Here is a 26,726-nt window from a genome sequence, read left to right on the forward strand (position 1 = left end):
GAATATATTCTTCAGGCTGTATAGAGCAAAACACAGTTTTAATAGAGAAATCAAAGTGGTAGGCATAATCCTCAAAGCATTTTTAATTTCAAAACAGCCAGAAGGAAAGGACATTAGTATTTTATCAAAATATTACAGCCACATGAGAAAGAAAAAAAAAAAAAAAAGGGGGGGGGGGGGGGGTGATTTTTGGTAAGTAGGTTGGTAGGTAGATGTGAGAGTGAGAGAGTGAGCATGTTTTTCTTTTTTCTCCTTTAATGAAATTCCTCTTTAAGGCCATCTTTGAAATTGTGTGTCACCTGAAGGAGGTGAAGATGACAGTGTTTTTGTGTATTTACTATTAGCTGACAATCATGAGTGGTTTTTTGAAAAGAGTTTCTCAAACTATTCCCTTAGGAGAAGCAGTAATAAAATACTACAAAACATGCAAAACTGTATTCATGGAAAATTGTGCATCGAGTATTAATAATAATAATGTTTCCCATCCGGATTAAATGGATGGTTTGTAGCGCCCCTGAGAACAGTATCTCAAAAACAAAAATAGACAGTCATACATCACAGACCAAGACAGGCCATCAAAGACTTGCGTGTGGCATGGTAAACTGTCAATAACCATATCAACAGGGCAGATTCAAAATATTTCAACAAGATATTTTTCATAAATGTTAATCCAAAGGTTCTGGCTGCACCTGGTCAACTGAAGCTGTCATATTAGACATATATTGTTATAGTTTCTTTTTCAAGATGCGAGGACAGCAAATTAAAAACAAAATTCAAAATTAAACTTCAGCTGATTTTTGGCTTATTTAAATATACATTTAAATTACTGCAGTTCGACTCTTCAAAGCCTTCATATTCTAATCCACAAATATTCAAAAGATTGTTACATACAATCACAGCCTTTTTTCCCATCTTTATTCTATAGCTAGGCAGCTTAGCTCAGTACCGCTTGTGTCCAGTGGCAGCCTTTGATAACATTTTATGCAGTCTCTGAGCATGAAAGGGAAAGAATGTAGTACTGTGCAGCTCATTCATCCACAGTTCATGTCATGCTATGGTAGAGAATCGTGATACAGAATGAAGCAATCACAAATGACTAAAAAATTTTAACACAAAAAAAAAAAAAATACAGCCACAGAAAAGTAACAGATGATCTCTCAAGTGATTAAAACACTCTAAACACAAAAATGACAACACATACAGACACTTTCTGAACAGAATTTATTAAGAGCGAAATGGAAGCCTTGAGTGTGTGCACTTTTCTTGTGTGACCCTGAATCGTATTCTGGCTCCCTAAACTGGTACTCAGACATCAAAATCTTGAGAAACTCCTGATTTTATGTGAATTTACAAGAACAAAAGTAAATTCAAACATTTAAACTGTGTATTTTGTTTGAGGACAAAGGAAACACATTAATCCTTTAATAAAAACCTGTGTTACCATAAGATCTCAAGGTGAAGATAGAAATGCATTCAGAATATGGATACACTGTATTTTTGAGTACAGAAAGACAGATACATTTATTTGTCCCCAGTAGGGAATTTGGCTTGCAAGAGAAGTCACCTGACATTCATACAACCACATAAAAACAAGCACATCAACATAAAAAGACAGGCACACAATGTGCAGAGACTTTCACTCTCCTTGGATCTTAGGGAGGATTTTCACCAATTTGGCAACGTATGTGTCACTCACGTTCAGAAATTTGATGGCTTGTGGAATAAAAGGTCATTTGAACTTGTTTTGTGAACATAGTTGAATAACAATGCTGTGCGTGTGTGTGTGTGTGTGTGGTAATAGTTTAGAGGAGGCAAGCAGATGTTTCACATCACTGACAGTATGGGTAAGGGATCTAAAGCTTTGAGGCAAAGATAAGGCATAAATAAAAACCCATGTTTTATAAAAGGCAACAAAGTTATTACACATTTTTTAGTTTCTAATTGTTGCAGTTTCTTTTAGAAATTTTACTTTAAAATATATGAAAAAGTTATGATTTTTCTATACATAGGAAATAACATACGATAGGAAAAAAGAGATTTGAAGTCAAATTATATAATTTACAAAACTTTAAATTACCAGCCTTTTGTCACATTTTAAGAAATTTTAAGTGTATTGTCATAGTTGTGGGAAATCTGGACCCAAAATTCAGACTCCAGGACAGGATTTAATAGACTTGAACAAACCTATATTATATAAGGCCACAAATTCAGTTGACTGAAAAAAGCAGGGTTCAAAAGTAATCTAAGCAGTTAATACACAAGATAAACACTTAGGCACACACAACACACACAGAACAAGAGACTATCAAAATAAGACAGGAAACTAGCACTGAGACAGAGGCTACGATACATGAGCTTGGTAGGCCAAAGTAAACACAAAGACAAAACTAACTAAATGCAGGAGACATCACAGAAACACAGACTAAACATGGTGAATATAGGAAGACAAGAAAAACTTAACAACTAACAAGATCAGAATGATAACTTTTTTGACAACTTTTTTTTCAAGTGCATGTTGTTAATGACATTTACACACTTTTCCACCAGTTTAAATGTACAACTTTTCAGTGCCCTTTATACTTGAAGCTTTTAAATAGGACCCGAGTGCTTATTCTACCACTGCAACTGATACAATATCAGTTTCATGACATTACTTTAAAAATAACTAAAAAATGGATTATGGATAGATAACTAGTTATTTGAAACTTTTAAACCTACCAGTCCCTTAAGAAGACAGAACAGTCCATCTATTCTCCAGCTGTTCTCCTTGACATTTCTTATCTGGTGCTTCCTGACTCATCTTTCCTCCCCTCTTTCTTACACACTGCTGAATTTGCACAGATTTGTCACCAGGTTTGGAAACCTCTTCCTCAGAGTCACACCACAGCTGATTTGGAGCAGCAGGTTTCTCAGTCTGTCCTGATTCTGGATGCTTGGAGTCCAGGATTAATGGTAGGATTAAAACTTCATTTTAATTTGAAATCACATGTACATAATTTGTATTTTTAAATCACTGAGAAAAAATAAGAAAGAGACAGGACAGACAAAATACTGCAGAAATATTGGGATTGATAACAAAAGTGGGGTAAAACATTATAAAATAGCACAGCCATATGTGCAACCTACATCTAGTAAGTTATCATAGTTTCTGCTCCTTAATCCTTTTTGATCACAACTGCATTGCTGGTAAGTAATTAACATAAAGGGAGAAATATGGAACAACTGAACAGAGAGATGATAAAACAATAAACCTGAAAGATAGAAGTTTGGGTTACTGAGAGAAAATGTCATGATCTTGCCCTCAGGAAACATTTTTAGTTTTGTGTTCTGTTTGTGTTTTAAGACTGGGATGGATACGTATAAACAAAGCTCTAGTACAAGCTTTTATTCTGTGAATTTCCCATCTTCCTCAGTGCAATAATTGTGCTCATCTCCTGGGTTAAGACCTGCTCAATGAAACCCCACAAGCTGACTACGGCTTTGTAGTTGATCTTTAAGGCAATCAATTCTCTGCGCTGTGAAAGAGAAACTGAAACCTGACTGGTGTTTTTCACTTGGTTAAGTGAGTCCACAGCACAAATTCAGTGCTGCAGCTCCTTTGTTATTGTCTAATAACTGGCAAATTAAGCATAAAATTTGGACTCAAGTCAAATTTCTGTGAAGCAATTATTGAAAACCCATTCCAGTGTTCTTGTTACCAAAGCTGGGAATAAACAATCGGTATATTCCAGGGTTTCTTATACAACTGACCTGTTAAGGCACATAGAAACCAATAATCGTTTATCATCAATGAAATCTGAAATTAATTGTTTTTAAATCTACACAGAAAATACAAAATGATCTATCATTTGTAGAAATGCATTGTAGAAAATGGACACAATTTCATACCTTAGCTATAGCTTTACATTCTGTTTGCATACCCTACAAAAAAGTTAAGATGCAGAAAACTAGAAGGTTTAGACATGAGAAATTTAATTTGCTGTGAAATTACATGATAATACTTCAAAGCTCAGCAAGTGATTACTTTGTCCTCCAAAAGAAAGCTTTCTATTATTTGGCAAGGTCTTGATGCCCATTCGAAATCATGAAACAAATTACTTTTAGGTCTTTGCCTTCATAACAGATTCATAAGAAATAACAGTGTGATTGTAGAAATCATTAAGATCTGTGTGAAAAAATAAAATAACTTAAATTTCAATTTGTTCCTTATTTCTGTATTTCTTTGTGGACTTGGATGGTGTTTTTGACCAGGGGCATTAACATGGTTTGTTAGGTTTTGCAACCTAAGGCAAGTTTTTCAAATCTCCAAGCATCTAATATCTACCTGAGGTCTGGGAACTTAGAAACTATGTAGTCCTACAATGTGAATAAAATTACTAAAGAGTTTAGTAAAACTGAAACAAAGGAACATTATTTTAAAATATGAAATTGGGTCACATGCACATGCAATAGCATTCCTGCACAAAGTCATGTTTTCTTTGGGTGTGAGATGGTCATTACCCCAGTAAAACCTGCCACTTCATCATAATATATGTGGTTATGAGCACATATTTTTAACAGGCTTGTGCTGTTGATGCTGGTTTGCTAGATGAGAGCGGCAATAAATCATAATATTAAATGTCAGATATCCCATGGGACTGTCAAAACTCTCTGACATCAAATAGTTAAATGAAATATAACCAAAACTGAAACTCCAAATGGTGCAATTGCTCACTCAGCTGCTGCTTTTTCCAGATTCACTGGCTTCATTGGGCCATGTGTGTAATTCTGAATCATATCGTCTGTTATTAATGTCAATCAAAACTAGTCACTATGATCCAAATTGCTGATGTGCTCAGCTGTGGCTAAAAAAAAACAAAAAAAAACAAACTGTTTGAATTTGAACTTATTCAAATATTGGTGATTTTATAGTTTTTATAGCACAATTTAAATAATTCACAGATATCTTTTGTAGAGCAAAAATATACACAAACAAACACTGAAAACAGAGCAACAAACTATTCTAAATATGAGCTCTGCCTTTTTCTGGATAACAGAACTGACAATGGGTAAGGCTCTGGTCACAAAATGAGAGGAAAGTTTAAACCCAAAAGCCACATTCAGGAGGTTATTTACTTGGAAGTCACTCAGCTGTTTGCTGTAAAAAGATTTAAGTGCAACAAGGAAGAGGAGTAGTCTGCAGCATTCTGCCATACTGCTGATCATCTCTCACCCTCAGTCATTCCAGTCATACCAGTGAGTGAGGATCTCCTGCTTCTTTATAAGACGGCGTGTTGCCATGGCATCGAATGCCAGCCATATGTTGGAGGCTGCCCTGGAGCAAATGGATGACATTATTGCTGGTAAGAGGTCCCTGCTCATGTTATCTGAAATTCAAAAGACTTCCCAGTTTGTAATTGCAGGCTTGCGTAAAACCAGATATATTCACATGATTTGAGTGTGAGTTCTTCACATCTTTGCATAGTAAGAAGAAAAACAAGTTAAAGATAAAGATAAAAGAGTTTTAAAGCATTTGTAGAGCATGAGAGACAAGTCTAGAGAAAGTGAAAACAGTTCTAGTTTTTATGAGATAACAGCTTTGCCTCTTTTTGCAATTGTCTTCCTAATTCTTTCTCATACTTATGCAATTTTGATATTTCTCATCGGTTTGAAAATCTCACAGCATACTAAATTCAAACACCACGACTTACATTTTGGCTTCTTCCCAACTGTGTTTTCTAGCAGAGGTGATACATTTGAGTCGCTGCTCTTTGTCACAGCCATAGTGGTGCTGTTGCAAAGGGTCAAAAAACAAGGCTCTATTAATAGAGGTGGCGGCTCGATCATTATCATGCTTCAGCGAAAAACCATTTCACGTGCAATAACTAATGATCACACTCTGTCAGCAGAAACCAATATTTACAAAGTTACCATCTGGCCATGTCCGCCATATGTCCTGATGTATTATTGCCCTTTAATTTAACTTCAGATATTATATGTGGAAAGCAACTTTCTGCAGTTTAGACATGGTGATTACACTAACTGCTACTACATGCTGAACCTCTAATTTGTGGACTTAAGAAGCCACAGTCAAAGTATGATGCTATTTACATTCAGCAAGCTGCATGAGAGCATATTAGTGCCCTCAAGAGGTCATTTCTGGAACTATTCTTACTTGCACTTCCTAGAAACTTTGACTTAATCAGTTGTGTACTAAGACAAATACCCAAGAAGTTAGTAGGATGGTTAAATAATTAAGGTGTGTGAATGTTACAGTATTGATTTCATGTGTCCCTAGGGAAAATGGGGGAAGGCCTGTTCATTGCTCGTATGCAGTTAGATGTCAAAGATTATCAGTCTCCAGAATGCAGTCAACAGTTGACCCTTCCCCCACCCTTGGATCCTGTCCTCAAGGCTCTTCAGCTGACTGAGGCCCTCAGGGCAGTGCTGGAGGGGCAGGGGAATGAGGAAGGACAGGATGCTCTCAGGAAACAAGTATCTGATGATACTGCAGATATTATATTAAAATGGTTGGGAAGAGGTGGGGTGAGTACTGATTCCCAGGTTTGTCACCCATCTATAACAGTTATAGAACACCTCACCTAGCATGCAAATCCATAGCTCAGTATGAAATATTTACAAGCTAATGTCTAAGAGAACTGAATTGATAAATATACTAATATTTTGACATGGACTAGCGCTACAAAGAACATGGATTTTATTAGCTGCATGATTTGGCTGTCTTTGATCCTGGCCATCAGTACCTGGAGGGCTTTTTCCTGTCTGTGAAGAAGTAGTGAGCTGGAAGCAGGATCTTTAGCAAATGGCACTGTTAATGAGATCCAGAGCTACTGGTTAAAGCACAAGCAGCTGCTCACTGTTTTTTGGTTGTTGTTTTCTTTTTTAATTCTCCCTTATCTCCTTCATTTCTTTTTCTGCAGTAGTTGTCTGAGTTGTCCTTCAACAGTTTTTTCCCTCTTTTACTATGCTTCTGCTCAAGTTCGATATTGTAAACTTTATGCTCTTGTTCCCCTTCAGTGTCCTATAGTGCCCCCCTCCCCTTCTGCTTTGCCTGTACTGACTTCTTTCTCTCCACCACATCTGACAAGCATGTGTGGCAAAAAGTTTCCTCTCCCCTGTTCCCCTTTAGGAAGCCCCACAAAATTAGCTAGGCTGGAAGGTACTTAAGACAGTGCAAGAGAATACTGGAGACAAGCAGAGAGAAGTCCAGAGAAAGGAAGTCAGGGCAGAAAAAGATGAATGATCATACATGAGATGCAGAAGAAATGCTGAGTTGTGGTAAACACTGTAGCAGTTTGAGTACATGTGTTAGAGAAACAGGAGAAAGAAAGAGGGGCAGTTAAAAAGAAGTACAAAAAGGGAAAAGAAGAAAGAAAGGGAGTACAGCCAACTGGCATAGTTTGACTTATTCAGTCTCAGGCAGCCCAGACTCCAAACCACACGGACCTAGATCCTCTCTGCACACTCTGCAACTGCAATGTGGAGGCTCTATAAAAGTAGGAGATAGAGAGTGCAGCACAGTAAAGAGCCATTCTTTCAAAACGCTATGGATTTTGTGTTCTGGTTTCTACCAGGGGCTGAATTCTTTCAGTTTTTAACATTAAAAGTCAGACCTGCAGTGTAATGGGCCTGCAGAATGGAGTATGATATTGATTTCTACAAACATTTTGCCTGGCTCAGAAAGGTAAGATGTTTTCCACTTGCATGTCCACTCTTCTTACTTTCATACTGAACCAAAATTGCAGGGTCTTGTTTGTTTATTTTCTTGCAGTGTTGTTGCTTTTACAGTATAATTGCCGTTGCCATGGTAGATAATTTGAGGGAAGATGTGTTTAGTTTTTGAACTAAGGAGGTGTGCTGCAGAACACATGCCGTCTTAAACACACAGGTCCCTTGTGGAGCAGAAAAGGGGGCAATGACTATGAAGCATTAAAAATACCAAATGTCTTTATCTGGTATGTGATTAGAAAAATGTTTTCCATTTAGTTTAAGTGTGACTGTTAGAAAATCTTCCAATTTTTCAATGTTCCGTTTAAAAAAAGTTGGTTGCAAAAAGTGTTTTTAAGAAGCTAAAAAACACTTTTACAGAATCTTTAACAGTGAAGCAAACTGAGGTTGACTAGTGAGCTTACTTCTGTGTCATATGTTAAACTATTTGAGAATAATAAATGGATAAACAGGGTGAGATCATTTCCTGACTCTTTAACCTATAGAGTCTTTGGATAGCACATACCATCTTGCTTCCATTAAAGTCATTACTTATCACTGCCCCCATTTGGTGAATTCTTACTGAATTCTTATAGGAATCCTTTTCATGCCAATCCTACAAGCTAATCATATGTTTGGTATTTTTTAAGAATCTGCAAGGGGAAAATTGGTGATCTAAAAATGTTTGTATAGATATTACTAACGTTCATAATACTGTGTGAAAATGCAATGTTACTTTCAGCTTGTTTTTGCATAAAAAACAACATAACATAACATTTGTATCAAAACTATGAAAACACAAAGATTCAAAAACTAGAAATGACTGCTCACTTTTGAACACTGTTAAAAGAAATTATTCTTCCAGTTACTCCCAAGATAGCCTCAAAAAGTCTTTTTTTCTGAATGTATCAACTATAATCCTGATTTGAAGCTTCAGATAGCTTCAGTAATGCTATTTTTAAAGAACATATATGGACTTTTAACACCTGGAGATAAGTTTCAACGCTGTGTATAGATCTAAACAACATGGAGACCATTCATATCATTATCATGGCATTATTTGTGTCATGTTGAGGCTGTGTGCAGGCAGTAGTGATGGCAAGGAGGATCCAATGCGCAGACACTCAGAGGAAGAAAGCAAACTCAAACTCAGATTTATTGCTAGATGGTAAACAGAGAACTGCCAAAACTGAGAATACAAACACTAAACTGAAAATAACAATAACCTGAACTGGCAGACAGATGACTAGAACAAACAGCATGAAATGTGGGTAGATCACAACACTGACACAGAGAAACACAAGGCTTAAATACACAGAGGGAGCAATCAGGGAATGGGAAACAGGAGGGAAACACAGCTGGGGCAAATCAGGGCTGACGAGACCAAGGAAGCAAAACCTGATACAATAACACGAGACGCAGACTTTCAAAGTAAAACAGGAAAAATAACACAGAGATGCAGACTTGACACGGGGATACAGCAGAAGGGGAGACAGCAACTATGGATCACAGAGAGAAAACCAGAATACTAAAACTCTAACAATACCCACACAGAGAACCTAAACTAAAAATAATCCTATAACCCATAAGACAAAGCTAGAATAGAATGAAATAAACAAAATCAAAGAACCAAAAACACAAAACACTGGGTTGACGACCCAGGCACCCTAACAATTTGTTCCTGTCCCAACACATATTTTAGGAGAATGACCTGAATGTCAGGGTTGTATTGTTTTAACTTAACACAATTAATCAGGCCAGGAAGCAAGAAGACTGTAAGCAACATGTTATTTTGATATATTATCCTTGCAGGTAAAAAAAAAAGAAGTCTGTAAATACATTTAAATACATTCAAATATTATACTGCTAAAAATATGATGCGTGGACTATTTGAAAGACTATACTTTTTAAAAAAAATAAATTATCACAAACTGCTTGAGTTTATTTGTACAGACTTTTTAAACTGGAGTATATAATGTCCCTATGAGTATTGTTGAAAGGCTTGATCTTTGAGTTCATTTGTTTGCTCTTTACCGCGCTTGTACACTAAAGGTTCTGAATTATCCCTGACTAAACAGAACTCAGACGTCAGCCAACACTTCCCCCCAGTAATCAGCTGGTAAAAAATGTTCTACACAAATGTTAATGCTAGATAAGAACTTTTAAACCTATTACAGTCTTTGCACACATTACACACATTAGACACAATACAAAGTGTGTGTGTACGTGTGTGTGTGTGTGTTGTGTGCTGGAAGACAGATTTGACCCACTGTGCTGCTACTCTCACTTAGCAGTGTAACCAGTGAGCCTAACTGCTGCCCTGTATTCTGAAGGTAAACCTCCATTCAAACGCTAACAGTGAGTCTTACCAGGAGCGTTTGTCCCGTCTGGAAGGAGACAAAGAATCACTAATTCTACAGGTACAGAAATTTCTCTGGATGCTTTTCACTTGTTTCATGCATCTTGAACACATCTCCATTGGGTTCTGTTTATAAAATGTATATGACCTATGAAAAGGTTGTTGCACTGGCAACATATTTAACAATAAAGTTGAATCACTTCCACACTGTATGATTCTGCATAAAAAAAGAAAAGAAAATGGGCACATGATACCGCACATTCAGTAGGAAGTAAATCTAATCAGTGCTCGTATCAGATAGCAGTGTTAGAGAATAGAGGTGAGAGAAGGAAGGTGAAAGGACAAAGGTAGGTCTCAGTATTGTGTTGGAAATGTTGCGTAATTGTGTTTTTGTTCAACTTGTGGGTGAAGTAACAGTTTCAAAGTGGGTTTGGTGCTGTTACAACACTTGAATGTCTTGTTCTGTGTGATCTGTTTGCCAGTGAATGTGTAGGTGTAGGTGTGTTTAGCACTCAAGACTGCTCGGCAAGTGTGTCTTAGACAGGTTGAGGCTAGCACCTTTGTGTGCTGTAGCTGTGTGTGAGAGAAGTCAGATGCCCTGTTTGTTTCTTCAGCCCGCGCATGAAACATTTCTTTGGAAAATCCGTTCTAGTTGGCTGGTTGGGCCAGCTTTTTGGCATATGATTAGCTATTATGTGGCCTTAATAGTTTCTCTGCAGATTTAAATTTAACCTGGTTTCTGCTGAAATTGCTGGAGTCACTGAAGTGTGGCAAGCACAAAAAAAACCTTCATTTCTTTGAAAAGGAAATGTTTACACAGTTTGATCTGGCACAGATGTGGAAATGTCAACAAAAATGAGCAGCAGTCATTAACTGAGAAAAGCTGATATTAATAAATAGTGCACTGTGAGAAACTTTGTAGTAAAAGAGAAAATGTGAATCCTGAAGAATGCTAGGCCCAGGCTGTATTTGTGTGATAAAGTTCACATCTAAGCGATGTTAAAACCATTTTATTCTCCAGCCTTTGCTTAGAAAACACATCCTCATGTCCAATATCTTTCCATCCACCTTCACAAAAACACACAGGTGAGTGTGCTGACAGACCAGGTGGAAGCGCAGGGGGTGAAGATCAGCGATTTAGAGAGTTCTTTGATGGAGCATCGGCACAAACTCAACTCCACAGAGGAAATGTTACAGCAGGTATTCAACTGGCCTTAAATCATGCTCATTTTTGTCAAATCCTTCTCTGTACTAAATACTTGACTTTTATTGCTGGAACAAAATAAGGTATGAAAAGTTATTATTTCAATACTGTTACCCCTATATAATTAACTGGGACAGGGCCTCAGACTGTCCCTCTATCGTTTAATAAATTTTTTCTCATAAACTTCAGAATGTTATTTGGGATGAGTTCAGCATCATGGAAAGAAATTCCTTACTCAGATTCCAGTGCATCTGGCTGCAGATTACCCCAGCAACCAAAATATTTAGGACGCTCAGACTCATTCCAGGACAGCGTCTCAGAATGTCTGTCTGGTTCCTGCAGGGCCAGACTAGTCGGGCTGGGCAGGTGATCATAGCATGAGTAGCCACACCCCTAATCTATAACCACCAGAACTGCTTGCAAACAGGCATTAAAAGAGTAAGAAACAAAGGGAGAGGAGACGAGAGAGAGAGAGAGAAAGAGAGAGAGAGAGAGAAAACAACAGAGGGAGGGTGGAAGGGACGAAGAAAGGAACAAATGAGGAAGGAGGAACAGCTGAAAAAGGTGGAGAGATGGGCTGGAGAAAAAAGAAAATGAGGTGGTGCTCCTTTAAGAGTTACAAGTGTACAAGTGTGTATACTTTCAAGGACTTTGTTAAACAGTGGCGAGAACACTGAATGGAATAGACGTATGAAAATTTACTGAAACCACAGCATCCATGAAAGGAATACACTTTGGTTTCCTTTACTTCATGCAGACATTGGAAAATGAACAAGGTAGTATGTTTTATTCTTATATTGCAGTGCAAGCTCCATTCTACTGTTTCAGTCAGTTCTGACAAATTTCAAGAGTGCCAGAAGTGTTTCTTAGCTACCTGATTAGCTGTGAATTTGATTTGCAATGTCTACTTGTCTGTGCCATGCTGCCCGAGTGTGCAGAGTATCAAAGGGCAGCCGGGAATGGTTTCTTGGAGACATGGTCATTATGAGGCTTTGGACCTGAGCCGCAAATCTCTTTCTGGTGACAAAGCTCTAATATTTTCCATGTGCACTCTGGAAGAATTTCAGATACTTTCCAAAGTCAGCCTTTTAAATGGATGTATCCATACGTACAGTTTGCCTGCCTCCGATGATTATTTCTAGGCTTTAAGTGATTTAGCACCTGCTTGACATCAACCAAATTAGTTATACATCTGCCCGCATAGTCTGGCTTGACTCTCAAGCCTGTCAGCCATTCAGCACAGACTTTCGCAGAACCATTTAGTGGCAGCCTCTCTTAGCACTGGGTTTGATAGGCAGCTGTTTACAGGACAAAAGCACCTGTTGAAGATATTAAGTTATTTTGATGTTGTTCAAGGATGTTTGGCATGCTTTTGCCACCTCTCTCTCTCTCACACTCTTTCCACCAGTGCTGTGTGTTTTGAGTGAGCTGTGAAATGGGCATTATAAATAGTGGTCATGGGTTGTGTATATTTAGCCTCTCAAACAGCTTCTAAAACCAGAAGGGACTGTCATTACAGAGCTGGTAGTTCGCTGTGTCTCATGCTTAATGTTGGCTTTGTTCAGTAAGTATTAAGGGGATAATGTATTTGTGTATGTCTGTTTGTGTTGCTTCATGCTCTTGCTGAATGTTGTTGATGACAGGAACTCCTGCATAGGGCGTCACTGGAGAACCAGAAGCTGAGTCTTATGGGGGAGGTGTCCTACCTGAAACTAAAGCTGGCAGACATGGAAGGAAAACAGGGCCATGGGGGTGAAAGGCAGCACAAAGCAGAGGTATGGCTTCTCACTAAATTAAACAGGAAAATTCCTATCACCAGATATTTACACTCCAATTAAATGTACTTTTTAAAGTCAGCAATGTAAAACTTTGTCGTTTTCTCTTGGATAATATATACCCAAAAGCAAAAAGCAGCCATATTAAGCACGACCAAAAGTTGATTCACTTGTTCAATTTAATTGGTAGGCTATCAATCATTTCACCTTGTAAATGGTGGGGACAGGAGTAATTAGATTATCTAAAATCTTCATCAGCTTCTACTTTACTTCAGTCCCTGGAAATTTGAACTCTTCCTGGTATGACGAGGTAAACACAAAAATCTGCTTTGTGTTCTGATGGATCTAGCCTTGAAGTCTGCTGCTGATTTTATGGAAGACCGTAAACACATTCTGGACAGATGAAAGGAAACATTAAACCAAAGCCCAGCTCTGTTGTTCCTGGGAAAGGTCTACAGGAAAAAAAAAGTATCCAAGGAGTTTAATGTTTTTTTGTCAGTCTCAACTGAATCCTGTATTTGCTTAAGGCTACTGTGTTAGGTTACCAATAGACCTCTGAGCATTCAGTGTCGACTTTAGAAAGAGAAAGCAGGGAAAGCAGGAGTGTTACTAGACAGGATACTGTAATGTATGTAGTTACTGTCAAAACACTCCTGGTCAAAGACTCTTTGTGTCCTCAGGTTAGAAGACTTCAGGCATGGTGGATGACAGGCCAAATATGAGTGTGTATAGGCTTCGGCCCAGAGAATTTTATTCTTAGTGGTGTCTACTGGTTGAGTAGGTCCTTCTCCCCATATTGGAAAAAAGATCATTTGAAGACTTTTGAATTTTGTAAAGTTTGTTATTTCTAAGCAGGAAAAAACCCCACAGTAAAGCACTATGTGTTTTAGCAGATTGCAGTTTTTAACTAATTTACAGTTACGTTTTTAATTCTCACTTGCTTTTCTAAATCCAACTTTCCCAGCTGCTTAGAATAAATAGAGTAGAAATAAATGTACTTTAATGGTCTCCCACGTGCTGCCTCTACTACACAAACATGCCCACACATATTCATGCTTCTACACATGCCTCCTTGCTGTAGAGCCAGCAAGCTCACAGTTAAATTTAGCCATCAAGGCGCTCTGGATCATCTGTCATATCCGCTGTACTGGACCTCAAATGAGACTTCCTCTGTCCACAGTCCCAGCATAACTCGGCTGCTTGGCTGCTTTCTGAAGGAACACTGACAGGCATCACCTCTGAATTATTCACCCCTACTGAAATGTATCATTGCAAATAACAATTTTGTTTTTGAAAATGGCGATATAGTTATGATCAACATAAATAGCTGCTTAGCAATGCCCGTTTGAAAAGAGACTGACACTGGGAAACCAACCAATGACGTATGTTTTTCAAAGGTTTAAACATGTATTTATTGAAGACTACATATGTACCTGAAATACATCAAAAAATGTTGAAAAGGTTAATTTCTACTAATATATACTGTATTCACACTCAGACAGACAGATACCTGCCCCACAATTTTTCATCTTTTCTTTCTAAACATTTCTCTCAATCTTTTTCTCTCCCACTACATCTGGCAGACTGTAGTGAATTTCATTAGTGAGCTGCAGGAGCAAATATATCAGTTTCAGAAGGAAATCAATAGCAAGATCCAGGAGAAAAAGGCCCTGGAGATCCCAAATGACAGCAGGCTTCCTGTGGAGTGCCCCGCTGAGTCTTCTGAAAGCCAGGATTCAAACCTGGGAGTGCCATGTGACAAAACCTCGGGGATAGTGAACAAACTGGAGGACACTCCAAACGGGGCCGATGGAAACACAACTACCCTGGAAGAGGGCAGTTCAGATGCAGAGCAAAAGTACTACTGTGGAGGAGAAAGTGTAGGCATAGCTTACTTGCATGACTTCTGTTGTTGCGTACAGCATGCGTTGTCTTACTCTGGTGTGTGGGATCCTTAGGTTTAGATGCAAATGAAACCACTCACCAAACATCCTCAACAGCATTTATGTTGCTATAGAAAAACCAGCAAAACTAATAAGTGCCTGACACGGTTAAGAGCTGCATTTAGTGTGCTGTGTCTTGTGTGAAAAAAAACAAACAAACAAAAAATAAATAAATCCTCTTTTAAAAGTAAAATTTTTTTCATTTTCTCACACATTCTGTTACAGGACTTGCTTAAGGAACTCAGGATTCTCAAGGACAAAGTCGAACACCTGGAGGATCAGAAGTTACAGTACGAGAAGAAACTCAAAGCAACAAAGGTAAAAGAAAGTTCAGCTTTATGTGCTGTGTGGACGTTGCACTACACCATCACTTCCCAAATTCCACCATTAACTGTCCACTCAGCTTTCCTAAAAGCTGTCCAATCTGATGTTCCTGCCAGTTAAGTGAGTCATTCCTTTTTGCACATGTTCTCCCATTCTCAGACACCTATGTTTATTTGGGAACTCTGCAAGCTATTTTACTTTCTAAGTTAAAGCATGATAGAAATATACCTAATAATAGCTCTTTAATCATTATTGTTGTAATTTGGAGTGATTTAATGATATTAACTTTTTAGACTTTTCCCATTTTTACTTGCTCTCACCATTTGTCCTCTATTATGATAAAATCTCTACCACTCCCATTATTTTTACATCTCTCCCTGTGTTTTTTTTTTTTTGCTATGTTTGTGGTACAATAACTATACACGTCTAAATGCTAAATATGCCTTGTTATGGTGTCAACTTGTTTGGTCTCCTTGCAAATCTGGTTTCAAAGGGCACGTCTGCTAATTCCCTTATAGATCTATTCGTTCACAACAGACAAGCTGCTGCAAATGGTAATTGGCAAGCTGTATAGTTACACCTTGACTGGCTTTAGGGTATTTATTTCTCAAGGGAGGCTGACAATAATTATTATAATTTAATATACTCTTATTCAAAAACATATTGCAACCTGCCGAATAGCATAATGAATAAATGCTACATTTTATAGAAACATTTTTCCTTGCAGTTCTCAGGTGGACACTTTGGTTACTAGCATCAGGGCCAAATGTCCTGATCAGTATTTGAGATATGAAGTTTATTTTCCACTGCTCATTTGCTTCCACACGCATGCTGATAGAAAACACAGGCAAACAGATCAGCTTGAGTCAATTTCATTACCATCTGTGTGTTCCTTCTGTAACTTGCTTCAAAACAACCTATAAACTCCAGATAGCAATGACCTAACATTTGGTACTCTAAACATCAGAGAAGTGATATTTACGTGCCTTCTTGTGGGTTTTCATATATAAGCAATGGTGGAAAAAAGTTTTGGGCTTCACTCGAGGACATGTGCTGACACTTAAACTTGAAATGCATACATACATCTTATTTTTATGAATGTGGAAATGTTTTTAGGTGTTAATCTTTAAAGAGCACATGCAGTACACGTCATCTGCTGGCATTTATTTCTCGCTGTGTGTTACCCACAGGCAGAGATCAGCAGCCTTCAGCAGCTCCTGCACAGTAAGAACGCTGAGATTGAGAGCTTGCACTCTCAGCTGCTGGCCAGACCCTCTTTAACCACAGAGAGCACAGAGAGAGGTAAGCAAAGCTGCCAGCCTCAAGCCCTCAGCCGACCTGCCAACAACAGCGTCTCACTCAAAGTTACCCAACTTGATAGGTGACACAGTTAATGACTCTTGTTTGCACTTTCAGTTAAAGTAACAACTATGGAAAAAGCCAGTCTCAGCCCTAAGTAAACTGTCTTATGAGTTTCTGTCTCTCTCTCTCTCAGAGGAGTTGTACAGGAAGAGACTAAACACCAAATGTAAGCCTGAGCAGTACATAATGAAAATTGTTCTAAACCCACTGGCCATGTCTACTTTTGATCTCTCATTTATTTCCCTTCTTCAGACATGCTTCTCTGTTTCATTATCTTTCATTTCCTTCTGCTCTGAGGGGGAGTTTTGACAATCATCAGCTTGTTTCCTCAATAACTTGATGCATCTCTCCTCCCTTTCACTTCTTTGTTGTCTTTATCGATTCCTGAAGAAATAATATTTTTGTCTGTCATAGATAACTGCTTCTCTGGGCTACTTGCTTGGTACAATCATGGTCACTTACTAGCAGTCTTGTGCATATGATTGCAAACGCTGCAGCAAAAGTGCCTGTGTTTGCGTGCCCAGATGTGTCTGTGACTAATAATAACAACAACAGCAACAATAAATATATCAATAACAATTTACTTATTAATGTGCAACATCAAAAATAAGAATAGGAAATAGTGTGATTCCAGTGTAAAAAAAAAAAAAACTTCAAATGCAACATAAAAAAACAGAAGTTGAAAGAATAAGATGCAGCTGACCAATGATTATCAAAAAATATAAACTCTATACTAAGAAGAAGCTACTTTATTTCTCCATTATTCACAAGTGGGTGACACAATGGGGGGCTCTGCAGTTTTTAATTTGGCAGAGTTTTTACACTTGATGCCTTTCTTGAACGGGACCCGAAAGGGATAAAATTTATGAAAAAGCCTTACGCGATAAATGAGTCTTTAGAAGTGATTTAAAAGAAGACACGCTTGATAGTTTTTTGTCTTTGAGCGTGTGGTGGAAACAGGTTCTGCCTGAGGATCCGAGGCTGCGCACCGGTCGGCATGGGAAGAGCAATTTGAGTATAGATTCTGGGGTCAGGCCATGAAGGGCTTTAAAGCTAATAAGTAAAATCTTAAAATCAATACTGGGCAGTAGTGTGGAGTCATTAAGACTTATGCAATATGTTCAGTTTTCTGGGTGCTTGCAAGAGGTGTGGCTGCTGCATTTTGCACTATCTGAAGTCTATTTAATGCTTTCTGACTGAAACCTGTTAAAAGACCAATACAGTGAAAAGATCCAAGAGGAAATAAAAACATGAATGATAGTCTGAATGTCACTAAAACTCAGTATTAATCATATTCTCACAATAGGTGGTCACAGACTCAAACTATGATTGATGGCTAAAAAAGTCTTCGATGAATTTAAAAATAAATGGTTGGGAGAACTCTCGTGATGAATAAATCATTGATTTATGTGTTTGCGCCTTTCCTCGTTTTCTAAATAACTATATGCTACTAAAAAGATCTATTCATATCAAAATTTATATGACACGAGCAGAAGCCTATACAGATTTATAATCAGTGTTGGGGTTTCTCCTTATAGATCAAGAACTGCAGAAGCTTAGGAGTGGTATGAAATCACTGGCAGCTGCCAATGATGAAAAGGTACGTTTCTGGTGACCTGTAAACCTGTCCTTTCCCAGCTGTGATCATAGAGTAAAAGCTACCATCTGTATTGTCATCAGTTTACTGTCCTACAGGCCTGTATATGGATATGCTAACATCACTGCTTCTTCGAAGCTTATAGTGTAACAGTTTTTGGGCTGTGTCATTTGAAGAGGCAACACCCCTTCAACCATTTATAGCACAGAGGGGCTTTTGTATTCTCCCTCCAAGTGTATTTTCGACTTTAAAGACCCACAGACATTGACTTACATGTGGCACACCAGCGAAGACACACACGTACCCACACCCTAAGGCAGGCCATTTCAGGAAAAGCCACACTTAAGCAGGCCTCATTCTGCCAAGCCTAATTTTGGAGTGAGCTACATTAAGAGAACCATAGCAAAACCGGGCATGGGCACCACTTCAAAAAACACACACTCCATGCAGCTGGTTACCACAATCTCTATCCATTACTTTGATCTAAAGGCCATATGGTGGAGGAAAAACATTTGTGCAGTATATCGGTCAGTAACTGGATGAAGCAGGTAGTCCATATGGGTGTTTCCTAACCTTAAATAAACATCTTAATTGTGTTTTATGGACTTTGGACACTTGTTACCTTGTTTTCTGCAGGACCGACGTATTGAAGAGCTCACTCTGCTCCTGAACCAGTGCAGACAGTTCAGAGAGGTCTCTAGTAAAGCAAGGCAAGGTAATCAGCTTACTCAGTGCTTTATCATTCCCTTGCAGTGCTTATATTATGACGCGTCAGTGTGATGAAGCCCATCATGCGTTATTGTTTTAAAGAGAAATGGATTCTACTGCTTGAGTGGAATACAAAATCCTTCTCTTTGTTACTGTAGCACCATCTGCTGTCCGCACATTGTCGAATGGCAGGAGCCTGTCAAGCAGCAGTGAGGAAGAAGAGCAGGGTCTGATGAAGAATGGTGACACCTCGAGTGCAAAATCGGAGGATGTGAAGTCTGAAGTGGGTGCAAAAAAATTAATTAATCTGCTGGTCTCAAAAGAGCTGATTGATTAGTTCCTTAAATATTTCAATATAAGCACAGCCTAATTATTTTAATTGTATATTAAAATGTTTATTAACCGCAGGCTTCGACAAACAGTTCTGCATCCCAGCAGACATCGATTTCATCAGTCCAGAAAGACAGCGATTCCAGGTAGTGCAGCAGCTTTTCATTAAAGGGTCATTCCAATATTTCTTAGGAGGACTGAATTTATCGATTGTGATTGTCTTCACAGATCAGAAGTACAGACTTTATCAAGCAGCATGAATGACATAACAAATGGAAGTGCGCAAAAGGTATATTTCTTAAAATGTGATACAATTCATATGAAGAATGTTTTAGCTCACAATGCTTCCCTGCTTAGTTCTTTTATAGTTTAAGATCTGCTATACTGTTTCTGATGAACGCATAAGAGAATCACAATTAACTATACATTTACAGATGTATTTATATTTATATTCACAGATTTCTTTTATCATTTAGAAAAGTCACTGTCTTTTCTGTTTGTATCTACTCTGTTCATCCAGACTGGCCCGAGTGAAATGAGAAGTCACACGCTGCCTGTGAATTCCTCTCTGTCAGAACAAAATGGGATCGGAGACAGCAGCAGTGAAATACAGAGTCAAAGGTCTCCAGCTGGGAGTGAAGACGGAGACTCAAGCCAAAGTAAATCCCAGCATATTAAATCAAGTTTTCCTGACTCCTGCTTATGGTTATTTATTATATAATGGCTGGTGTTCTGTAATGAACCTTGGTGTACTGCAGAATCCGTTCTCCATTTCTATGGAGAAGGCGATAGCCTTGTAATTCCCATGAGTAAAGGCGGTATTCATATTTGGAGGAAACCACTTTATGTCGACCAGGCTACTTTTGATCATAGCTAATTGCAGAGCCTCCTGACAGAGCAGATGGATCATGGTATAGACTTTCATACTGAGCACGCCCTCTCTCTTGCTCTGATTGACCACATTCATCCCAGCTCCACCCATCCACAGCATGACTGACCAATTTTAACTTGAGCCCCACCCTGATTTCTCTTTGCTGCAGTCTGCAGGAGTGAGATGACTGTCTGTAGCCTCTACCATAAAGATCAGACCTTGTAAAATTTAGCCTCTAATCCCTCTCTTTTTCATGGGGCATTAACTGATGAATTATTTGCTGAACTCAATGGCCTGTATCCTGAGTCTCTCTACTGAATAGAGCACTGTGTAGCAGCCGGCCACCCTGCATGCACCACTTTGCTCTTAATGTCCTCTTTGCTATGAAAATGTAGGAAAAAAACAAAAAGCTTTTTATGGGTTTTTACTCAGTCACCACCATCATCATCAGGAGTTCAACGCTGATCGTGCCAAAATTACAGGAAACAGCTTAATCATCCATAGAGGCAATCAATCAAATGTGACTTATTTGGCAGGACTACAGTGGAGCTTTGTCTGCTTATATTATCAGAATAAACTCAAATTTTCAAATGCATCTTTAATTTTTTTATGGTTTAACTGGCCATGTAGAAGACACTTTGGATCATATTTTTACTTTGTAATTTACATAACATTTACTGTGGTTTTTGTATCCTCCCAAAGGAAAGCCAGAGAAAGGTGATGACAGCACCTCAAGTGACACTTCCCCTGTTCATTCTGGCCAGCGAGCTGTGGGCTCACCAGAATACATGAAGAATAACAGGAGCTTCAAGAGACTCTGGGGAAAGTGAGTTTGGGAGCATACATAAATACATCAAATACACAGTGCATTAACCTAAATGACTGCCAGATAGCTGGAAAAAAACCAACAACTAAGAAATGCAAAAAAGTTTGATTTGGACATTTATGATTGATTGATTAACACATTAAATTATGTGAACATGGCATGTACCCAATGGTTTATAGGATGTATGTCTTAAATGTACATATATATTTATAAAAAATACTTGTATGCACTCTGCCTTATTTCTTTACTTTTAGACTTTTTTTAGCTGTTACTGGAAAAACGTGTTACTGAATTGATTAAATTTACAATATATTCTGTTTTTGCTATTCTGTTTTCTTTTTTGGATTAAAAAAAATACATGATAACTGTTTCCAGTCACATAAAAAAGATTTATCAAACTCTTGCAGTCCTGTGAAACTAAGTACACCCTGTGATTTGGTATATTATTTGAAACAAGAAACAATAACTTCACATTGTTGTTGAGGAATTTTGGCACATTCTTCTTTACAATGTTGCTTTAGTTCATTGAGTCCTGTGGGCACAGCTCTCTAAAGGTCTTACCACAGTATTTTAGTCAGGTTAAGGTCTGCACTTTGGCTGGGCCACTGCAGCAACTTGATTTATTGTTCTTTTTCCAGCCATTTTGTTGGAAATTTGCTGCTGTGGTTGGGTCATTGTCCTGTTGCATGACTCACTTTTGGTTTAGCTTTAGGTCTCAGACAAATGACATTACATTTGTCTGTAGAATACCTACAGTACAGAGGAGTTAAATCATTTTGTGATCAATGCACTTGACTGCTGTAGACCAGCAAACTACCTAAACTTTTCCCTTTTACAGAGGTGCTCACACTTTATTATGAGCAGCTAGTCCAGTCCATTTGATAAACAGCATCTGGCTGTTACTGGCCCTCTGGTTACTGTTACTGGTTTCTATGGAAGCAGTTGAGGTGTACTTACTCTTTCATAGGACTGCATAGAGTACCTTGAAAGCTTTCTTTTCAACATAACTGTATATTTTAAAAACATTACTTTGAGAATTAATAACTGGCAGTGTTTCCAGTCACATAATTTTCTCTTCTCCACACAGACTTAGAAGAACACAGTCTGGAGGCCTTCCCGCTACAGATCCAGATTCTGGGCAATTTAGAAGAGGGGGACTGCGTGCGACTGCTGGTCCCAGACTGACCCGAACCCCTGAATCATTTGACTCAGCACGGTAAAACGCTATCTGATCTTGTAATACAATATTTTAAGGGTTATGTATCTCTGAATTGACCCTTGTAATTTGCTGTTTTAAAATATTCTGCTGTGGTTTTCATGCCACATCCTCTTCATCACCATTTCCCAAATGGCTACAATGAAACACGACTATTGGCTAATTTGTTGTTTAATAAAATTACCATAAATACTTGAAAATATGGCAATTAAAAAAACCTTCTCCTAATAAAATAACAATTTTTAACGTTCATTTTTAAAACTTCTTTCCTATCAGTGATATGAATATTCCATTCAGCCAGTGGACCAAGGAGCAGGTGTGTGGCTGGCTAGAGGACTATGGATTGGGCCAGTACGTTAGTCTCTCCAGACAGTGGGTTGAAAATGGACAAACACTTCTGTCTGCCACACCTCAGGATTTTGAGAAGGTCAGAATATAAACCCCTTACAAGCTATTTACATAAAAAACCAAATCTCAAATTTTGAAATAAGTTACACTCTATATCATAAATTAAAATTCATTTTTATGTCTAAATATTAGACTTCATCAGAATTGCACGTGTAGAGAAAATGAAAATACCTCAGTATTTGTGTGATAAGACAAACTGTTCTTTGTAACCTCAGGAGATGGGTATGAAGAATCCACTGCACAGGAAGAAGTTGCAGCTCGCTCTGCGCGCATTCACCACTAAAGCTATAGAGAAGTCCTCAGAGCTGGACCACATCTGGGTCACCCGTAAGTCTATTTGTGTGGAATTATTTCAAATTCTCAGGCTTATGTGTTCACATGTAAATCAGATCTACAAATGCCATACCAACAAGAATATTAAACCAAAGAAAACAAAAACAACTGTAACTGTAAATGCAATTTTAACCTTCCCTCTAAACTCTTAAATGTCTTCTAACTAAGCAGTTCCAGTGGACATGCTTTAAACATGTGAAGCAACATTAAAGTGAATGAATGAAGTTGACGGATTTTGTTTTGAATTTTACACACCAATTCAGGCTGGCTGGATGATATTGGATTGCCACAGTATAAAGACCAGTTCCATGAAGCTCGAATAGATGGTCGGATGATACAATATCTCACAGTGGTAAGGATTAATCTTACACATACTGCTTTAGATTTTCTGTAATTTGTGGCCTGCAAATGCATTCATCTGGCTTTAAAATATAACTTAAAACCCTAAAAAGTGCATTATAATGAATTGACAGATTTTCTACTGTGCTCATGCTTATATGTCTTTTTTGTTTTCCTGTTCGGACAGAATGATCTCTTGACTCTAAAGGTTACCAGCCAACTCCACCATCTTAGTATTAAGTGCGCAATTCATGTGCTTCATGCCAATAAATTCAACCCAAACTGTCTTCGACGTAGGCCAGTGGAGGAGGTAGGACTTTTGAAAGCTGTGTCCCTCAAATAGAGTTTCCGAGTGCTGTAGAATCAACACATTATGTTGTTTGTTTGTTTGTTTTTTTTACTTTGTCACCTGAGTTTATGTAACAATTACTCTACTTTTTCATGTTATCCAGTATTCTTTGCAAAAAAAATTGTAAATCTTAACAGCTGAAGCTCAGATATAACAAGCTTCTATAGACATTTAGGAGGTGATGCTCTGGCTGATGTAATCGCATCCATTTCACACAAGATGGCGACAATTAGTTGTCAAATATTTGTCAAGATAAAGCATCTAATTTTATATCTGCTTTCAAAAGCCTTCAAGACTATTTGTTTATGTATTTCTTTAATGTGCTTAGAATGAGTTTTACACACGTACATGTATAATAGAAGCTGGGGTTTTTTTTAATTTCTTTTTAAATTTTGCTTTTAGAAACATCCTCCTCCTTCAGAAGTAGTGCAGTGGTCTAACCATTGTGTGATGGAGTGGCTGAGAGCAGTTGACCTAGCTGAGTATGCTCCTAATCTACGGGGCAGCGGTGTTCACGGTGGACTGATTGTAAGTCATGTAAATTTGTGATTCGTTTCTTTGTGATCGTACCAGTTGTATGTGCTTATACTAGATGGGAGCAGAGAGTTCATTATGTTGCCTTTATCTTTGGCAAACATAGATTCTGGAGCCTCGCTTCAGCTCAGAGACTTTGGCCCTGCTTTTAAATATTCCTCCGCAAAAGACTTTGCTCCGTCGTCATCTCGCAACTGCATTTTCTGCTCTGGTCGGGCTTCAGGCCATGCAGGAGAAACGAGAATATGGCAATGCTACGGGCCATGTGCCCCTCACTACAACCGCAAAAGTAAAGGTAAGAGCACTATTTAAATCAGTGAAATACTATGCAGCCTATAATCAACATTATTTGTTAATACATTGGCCTTTTGTGTGTTTTTAGCCGAAGAAGCTGGGCTTCACTCAATTCAGTCACCTCAGAAAGAGGAAGCCTGATGAATCTGCGGACTATATCTGCCCGATAGACAGTGGAGCACTAACAGTAAACGGAGTTTCTCGCCTGCCATCTTCAGTACAAAGGGGCCTCAGCCCCAGGTTGGACAGACAGGCTGAGCGGGAGGAACAAGTGGGTATCAAAGCTCAAACTAATGGCCCCAAACAATAATTAAAATGAAGCACGGAACGCCATGCTGCCCACCCCACATATATCTAAGTGACTTCATAAATCCAGCGGAAATTCTAATGCAGACATTTACCCATGATGCATCTGCTTTGTGATTTGCTGAAAGGGCTGTGATGCAGTATTTAGCAATTGTTAATTGTTGTTAATGTTTATCTAATTAGATAATATTCATCTTAAGAAGGTGATGATTAATGCCAGTGTTTGAATTGTTTTAATAAAGCTACTCTGCATTCCTTATACAGTGGAATTCCAAGGCTTACAATTTTGCTTTTAAGCATTTTATCAACTATTTTGTATGTAGACTTCTTTAGACTTAGTAAGAATAATGATGACCTTTTCTTGTTGCACATGTGGATTTTTGTACAGTGTAATAATGGATCAGCTACCTTCAAAATGTTTAAAGTTACCTTTAAGGCTTCTGTATAAATCTGATTAAACATTTTTTTGCAGCTTGAAATAAGGCTTGTTGGTTTATGGGAACCTAGAACCCAATTTTGTCCTCATTTGCAGTAATTAAAACTTGTATTATATTTAATTTAAAAAAATGATCCATAACACTAGTTTCCAATAATTTGTGATGCCATCTGATACTTAAAGACTTAAAGAGACTAAAGACTGCCCAGTAACAGTCAAACTTTAATAAGAAACAAGGAATTGATATCAGGAGAAAGTCTGAATATTTGTTTTAATGGAGCTGATAATGGTGCAATAGTGCATGTTTTGATTTTGTTGACGATTTAATAAATTCATCAAAGAACTAATGTTCTCTATATTGGAGTAGTTGTATAGTTTTCACACAGTTAAAATATTTTTTCTAAAGCATCCTCTAAAGCATATATAGGGGTAAATATATGCAGTCATTGTGAAGTAACTGTTATCTGCAGAAAAATTTTCTGTGGCTTTATTGTAAAGTCAGAATAAAATAAAATGGAAACTCTGTAAAGTTTCCATGGCAACTATTTCTGACCCGCCCCGATTCACGAACCACCCATCCCAAAACTATTGTAATAATACCTTAGGAAAAGGGAAATCCATTGTCTATTAATCTTGAAGATCAAGATGCTAACAATGTTTGACTTTGATGCAATAAAATTGAATTGAATGCATCTATGGCTATACAACTAAACAACATTTATGCCTTCATCTGTAGGTTCAACCAAACTAAGGCTGTGGTGATATAGCAGCTCACAGGTGATGAGTAACTGCCTAAATTCATCTAATTCTGTCTTTTTTCTAAATGAGACCTAGAAAGTGACAGTGCTGGTCAGAGTTCCAAATAAAGTCTTAATAACTGACTCAGTGTTGGTGTGTTTGCACACGGTTGCAGAGCTAGGGAATTCACTAGGATTCTGCCAGCATTTCTGGAGCTGGCAGTCAGGGCAGCAGTCATTTTCTCTCTTAACCTTCCTGCAGAAGCACACAGCCTCAATTAGACCAAACACAATAATTAGTGAATCTTTTACCTTTGCATATCATTAGTTCTCTAACAGAGAACACCCTGATCAATGATTATAAATGACAGGTTCATAAATAAATTAATCCTGCTGACAAGAGTGTAACACCACTCAATTGATCCATGTTAAATGGAAATTAGAGGGATGCAGGAGTAAGGACTCAGAAAGCAGGTATTACAGATTTAAAGTTAAAGTGATAAAGAAACTTTTTTTTTCATAATGATGCATATTAGGTATCTAATGTTTATGACATAAAGCTTTTTAGCATTCATGCTTAGAAAATGTTGAAATAAAGTTTTTTTTTTAAACCAGCAGATGTCAGTGTTGCCTGTGCATACTGCATTGTGGCAAACTTGGCAGCGCTGAAACTTCACGTTGACTCAGTGAGGTGCAGCACAGAGGATTCAGATAGAAAAAAAAGAATTGTATTCAGTTTTCACATTTTGAGCTATAGGGATTTCTCAA

The 26,726-nt window shown here is 38.0% G+C and overlaps 1 protein-coding gene across 4 annotated transcripts; it reads left to right on the forward strand.

The window, feature by feature from the left end:
* The first annotated feature begins 11,943 nt into the window (after nucleotides 1-11,943).
* On the forward strand, nucleotides 11,944-25,030 carry ppfibp2a (PPFIA binding protein 2a). Of its 4 annotated transcripts, none has more exons than XM_085372423.1 (21): nucleotides 11,944-12,046; nucleotides 12,914-13,045; nucleotides 14,629-14,925; nucleotides 15,214-15,306; nucleotides 16,503-16,614; nucleotides 16,808-16,840; nucleotides 18,213-18,274; nucleotides 18,908-18,986; nucleotides 19,138-19,262; nucleotides 19,388-19,455; nucleotides 19,538-19,598; nucleotides 19,830-19,968; nucleotides 20,883-21,006; nucleotides 22,094-22,222; nucleotides 22,499-22,649; nucleotides 22,846-22,957; nucleotides 23,227-23,315; nucleotides 23,490-23,612; nucleotides 24,054-24,179; nucleotides 24,292-24,480; nucleotides 24,568-25,030. In XM_085372423.1, exons 1-21 carry the CDS (start codon nucleotides 12,038-12,040, stop codon nucleotides 24,787-24,789), a joined length of 2,475 nt encoding a protein of 824 aa, XP_085228549.1. In that variant the 5' UTR covers nucleotides 11,944-12,037; the 3' UTR covers nucleotides 24,790-25,030. The 4 variants fall into 4 exon arrangements, with proteins under 4 accessions (XP_085228549.1, XP_085228708.1, XP_085228627.1 ...); XM_085372501.1 differs by lacking the exon at nucleotides 11,944-12,046 and adding an exon at nucleotides 12,773-12,834 and having other exon boundaries at nucleotides 12,928-13,045; XM_085372660.1 differs by lacking the exon at nucleotides 11,944-12,046 and adding an exon at nucleotides 12,778-12,834.
* Nucleotides 25,031-26,726: the final 1,696 nt, after the last annotated feature.

Source organism: Diplotaxodon limnothrissa, linkage group LG1, assembly GCF_057381915.1.
Source record: "Diplotaxodon limnothrissa isolate DT_005_m linkage group LG1, D_limnothrissa_male_GT1.1, whole genome shotgun sequence".
NCBI lineage: Eukaryota > Metazoa > Chordata > Actinopteri > Cichliformes > Cichlidae > Diplotaxodon > Diplotaxodon limnothrissa.

What these genes read in the sequence shown, in the direction of transcription:
- ppfibp2a (XM_085372423.1), top strand. An exon ending in TTCAAGAGACTCTGGGGAAA is followed by an intron (nt 21,007 to 22,093) that starts GTGAGTTTGGGA and finishes TTCTCCACACAG; the next exon opens with ACTTAGAAGAACACAGTCTG. An exon ending in TGATACAATATCTCACAGTG is followed by an intron (nt 23,316 to 23,489) that starts GTAAGGATTAAT and finishes CTGTTCGGACAG; the next exon opens with AATGATCTCTTGACTCTAAA.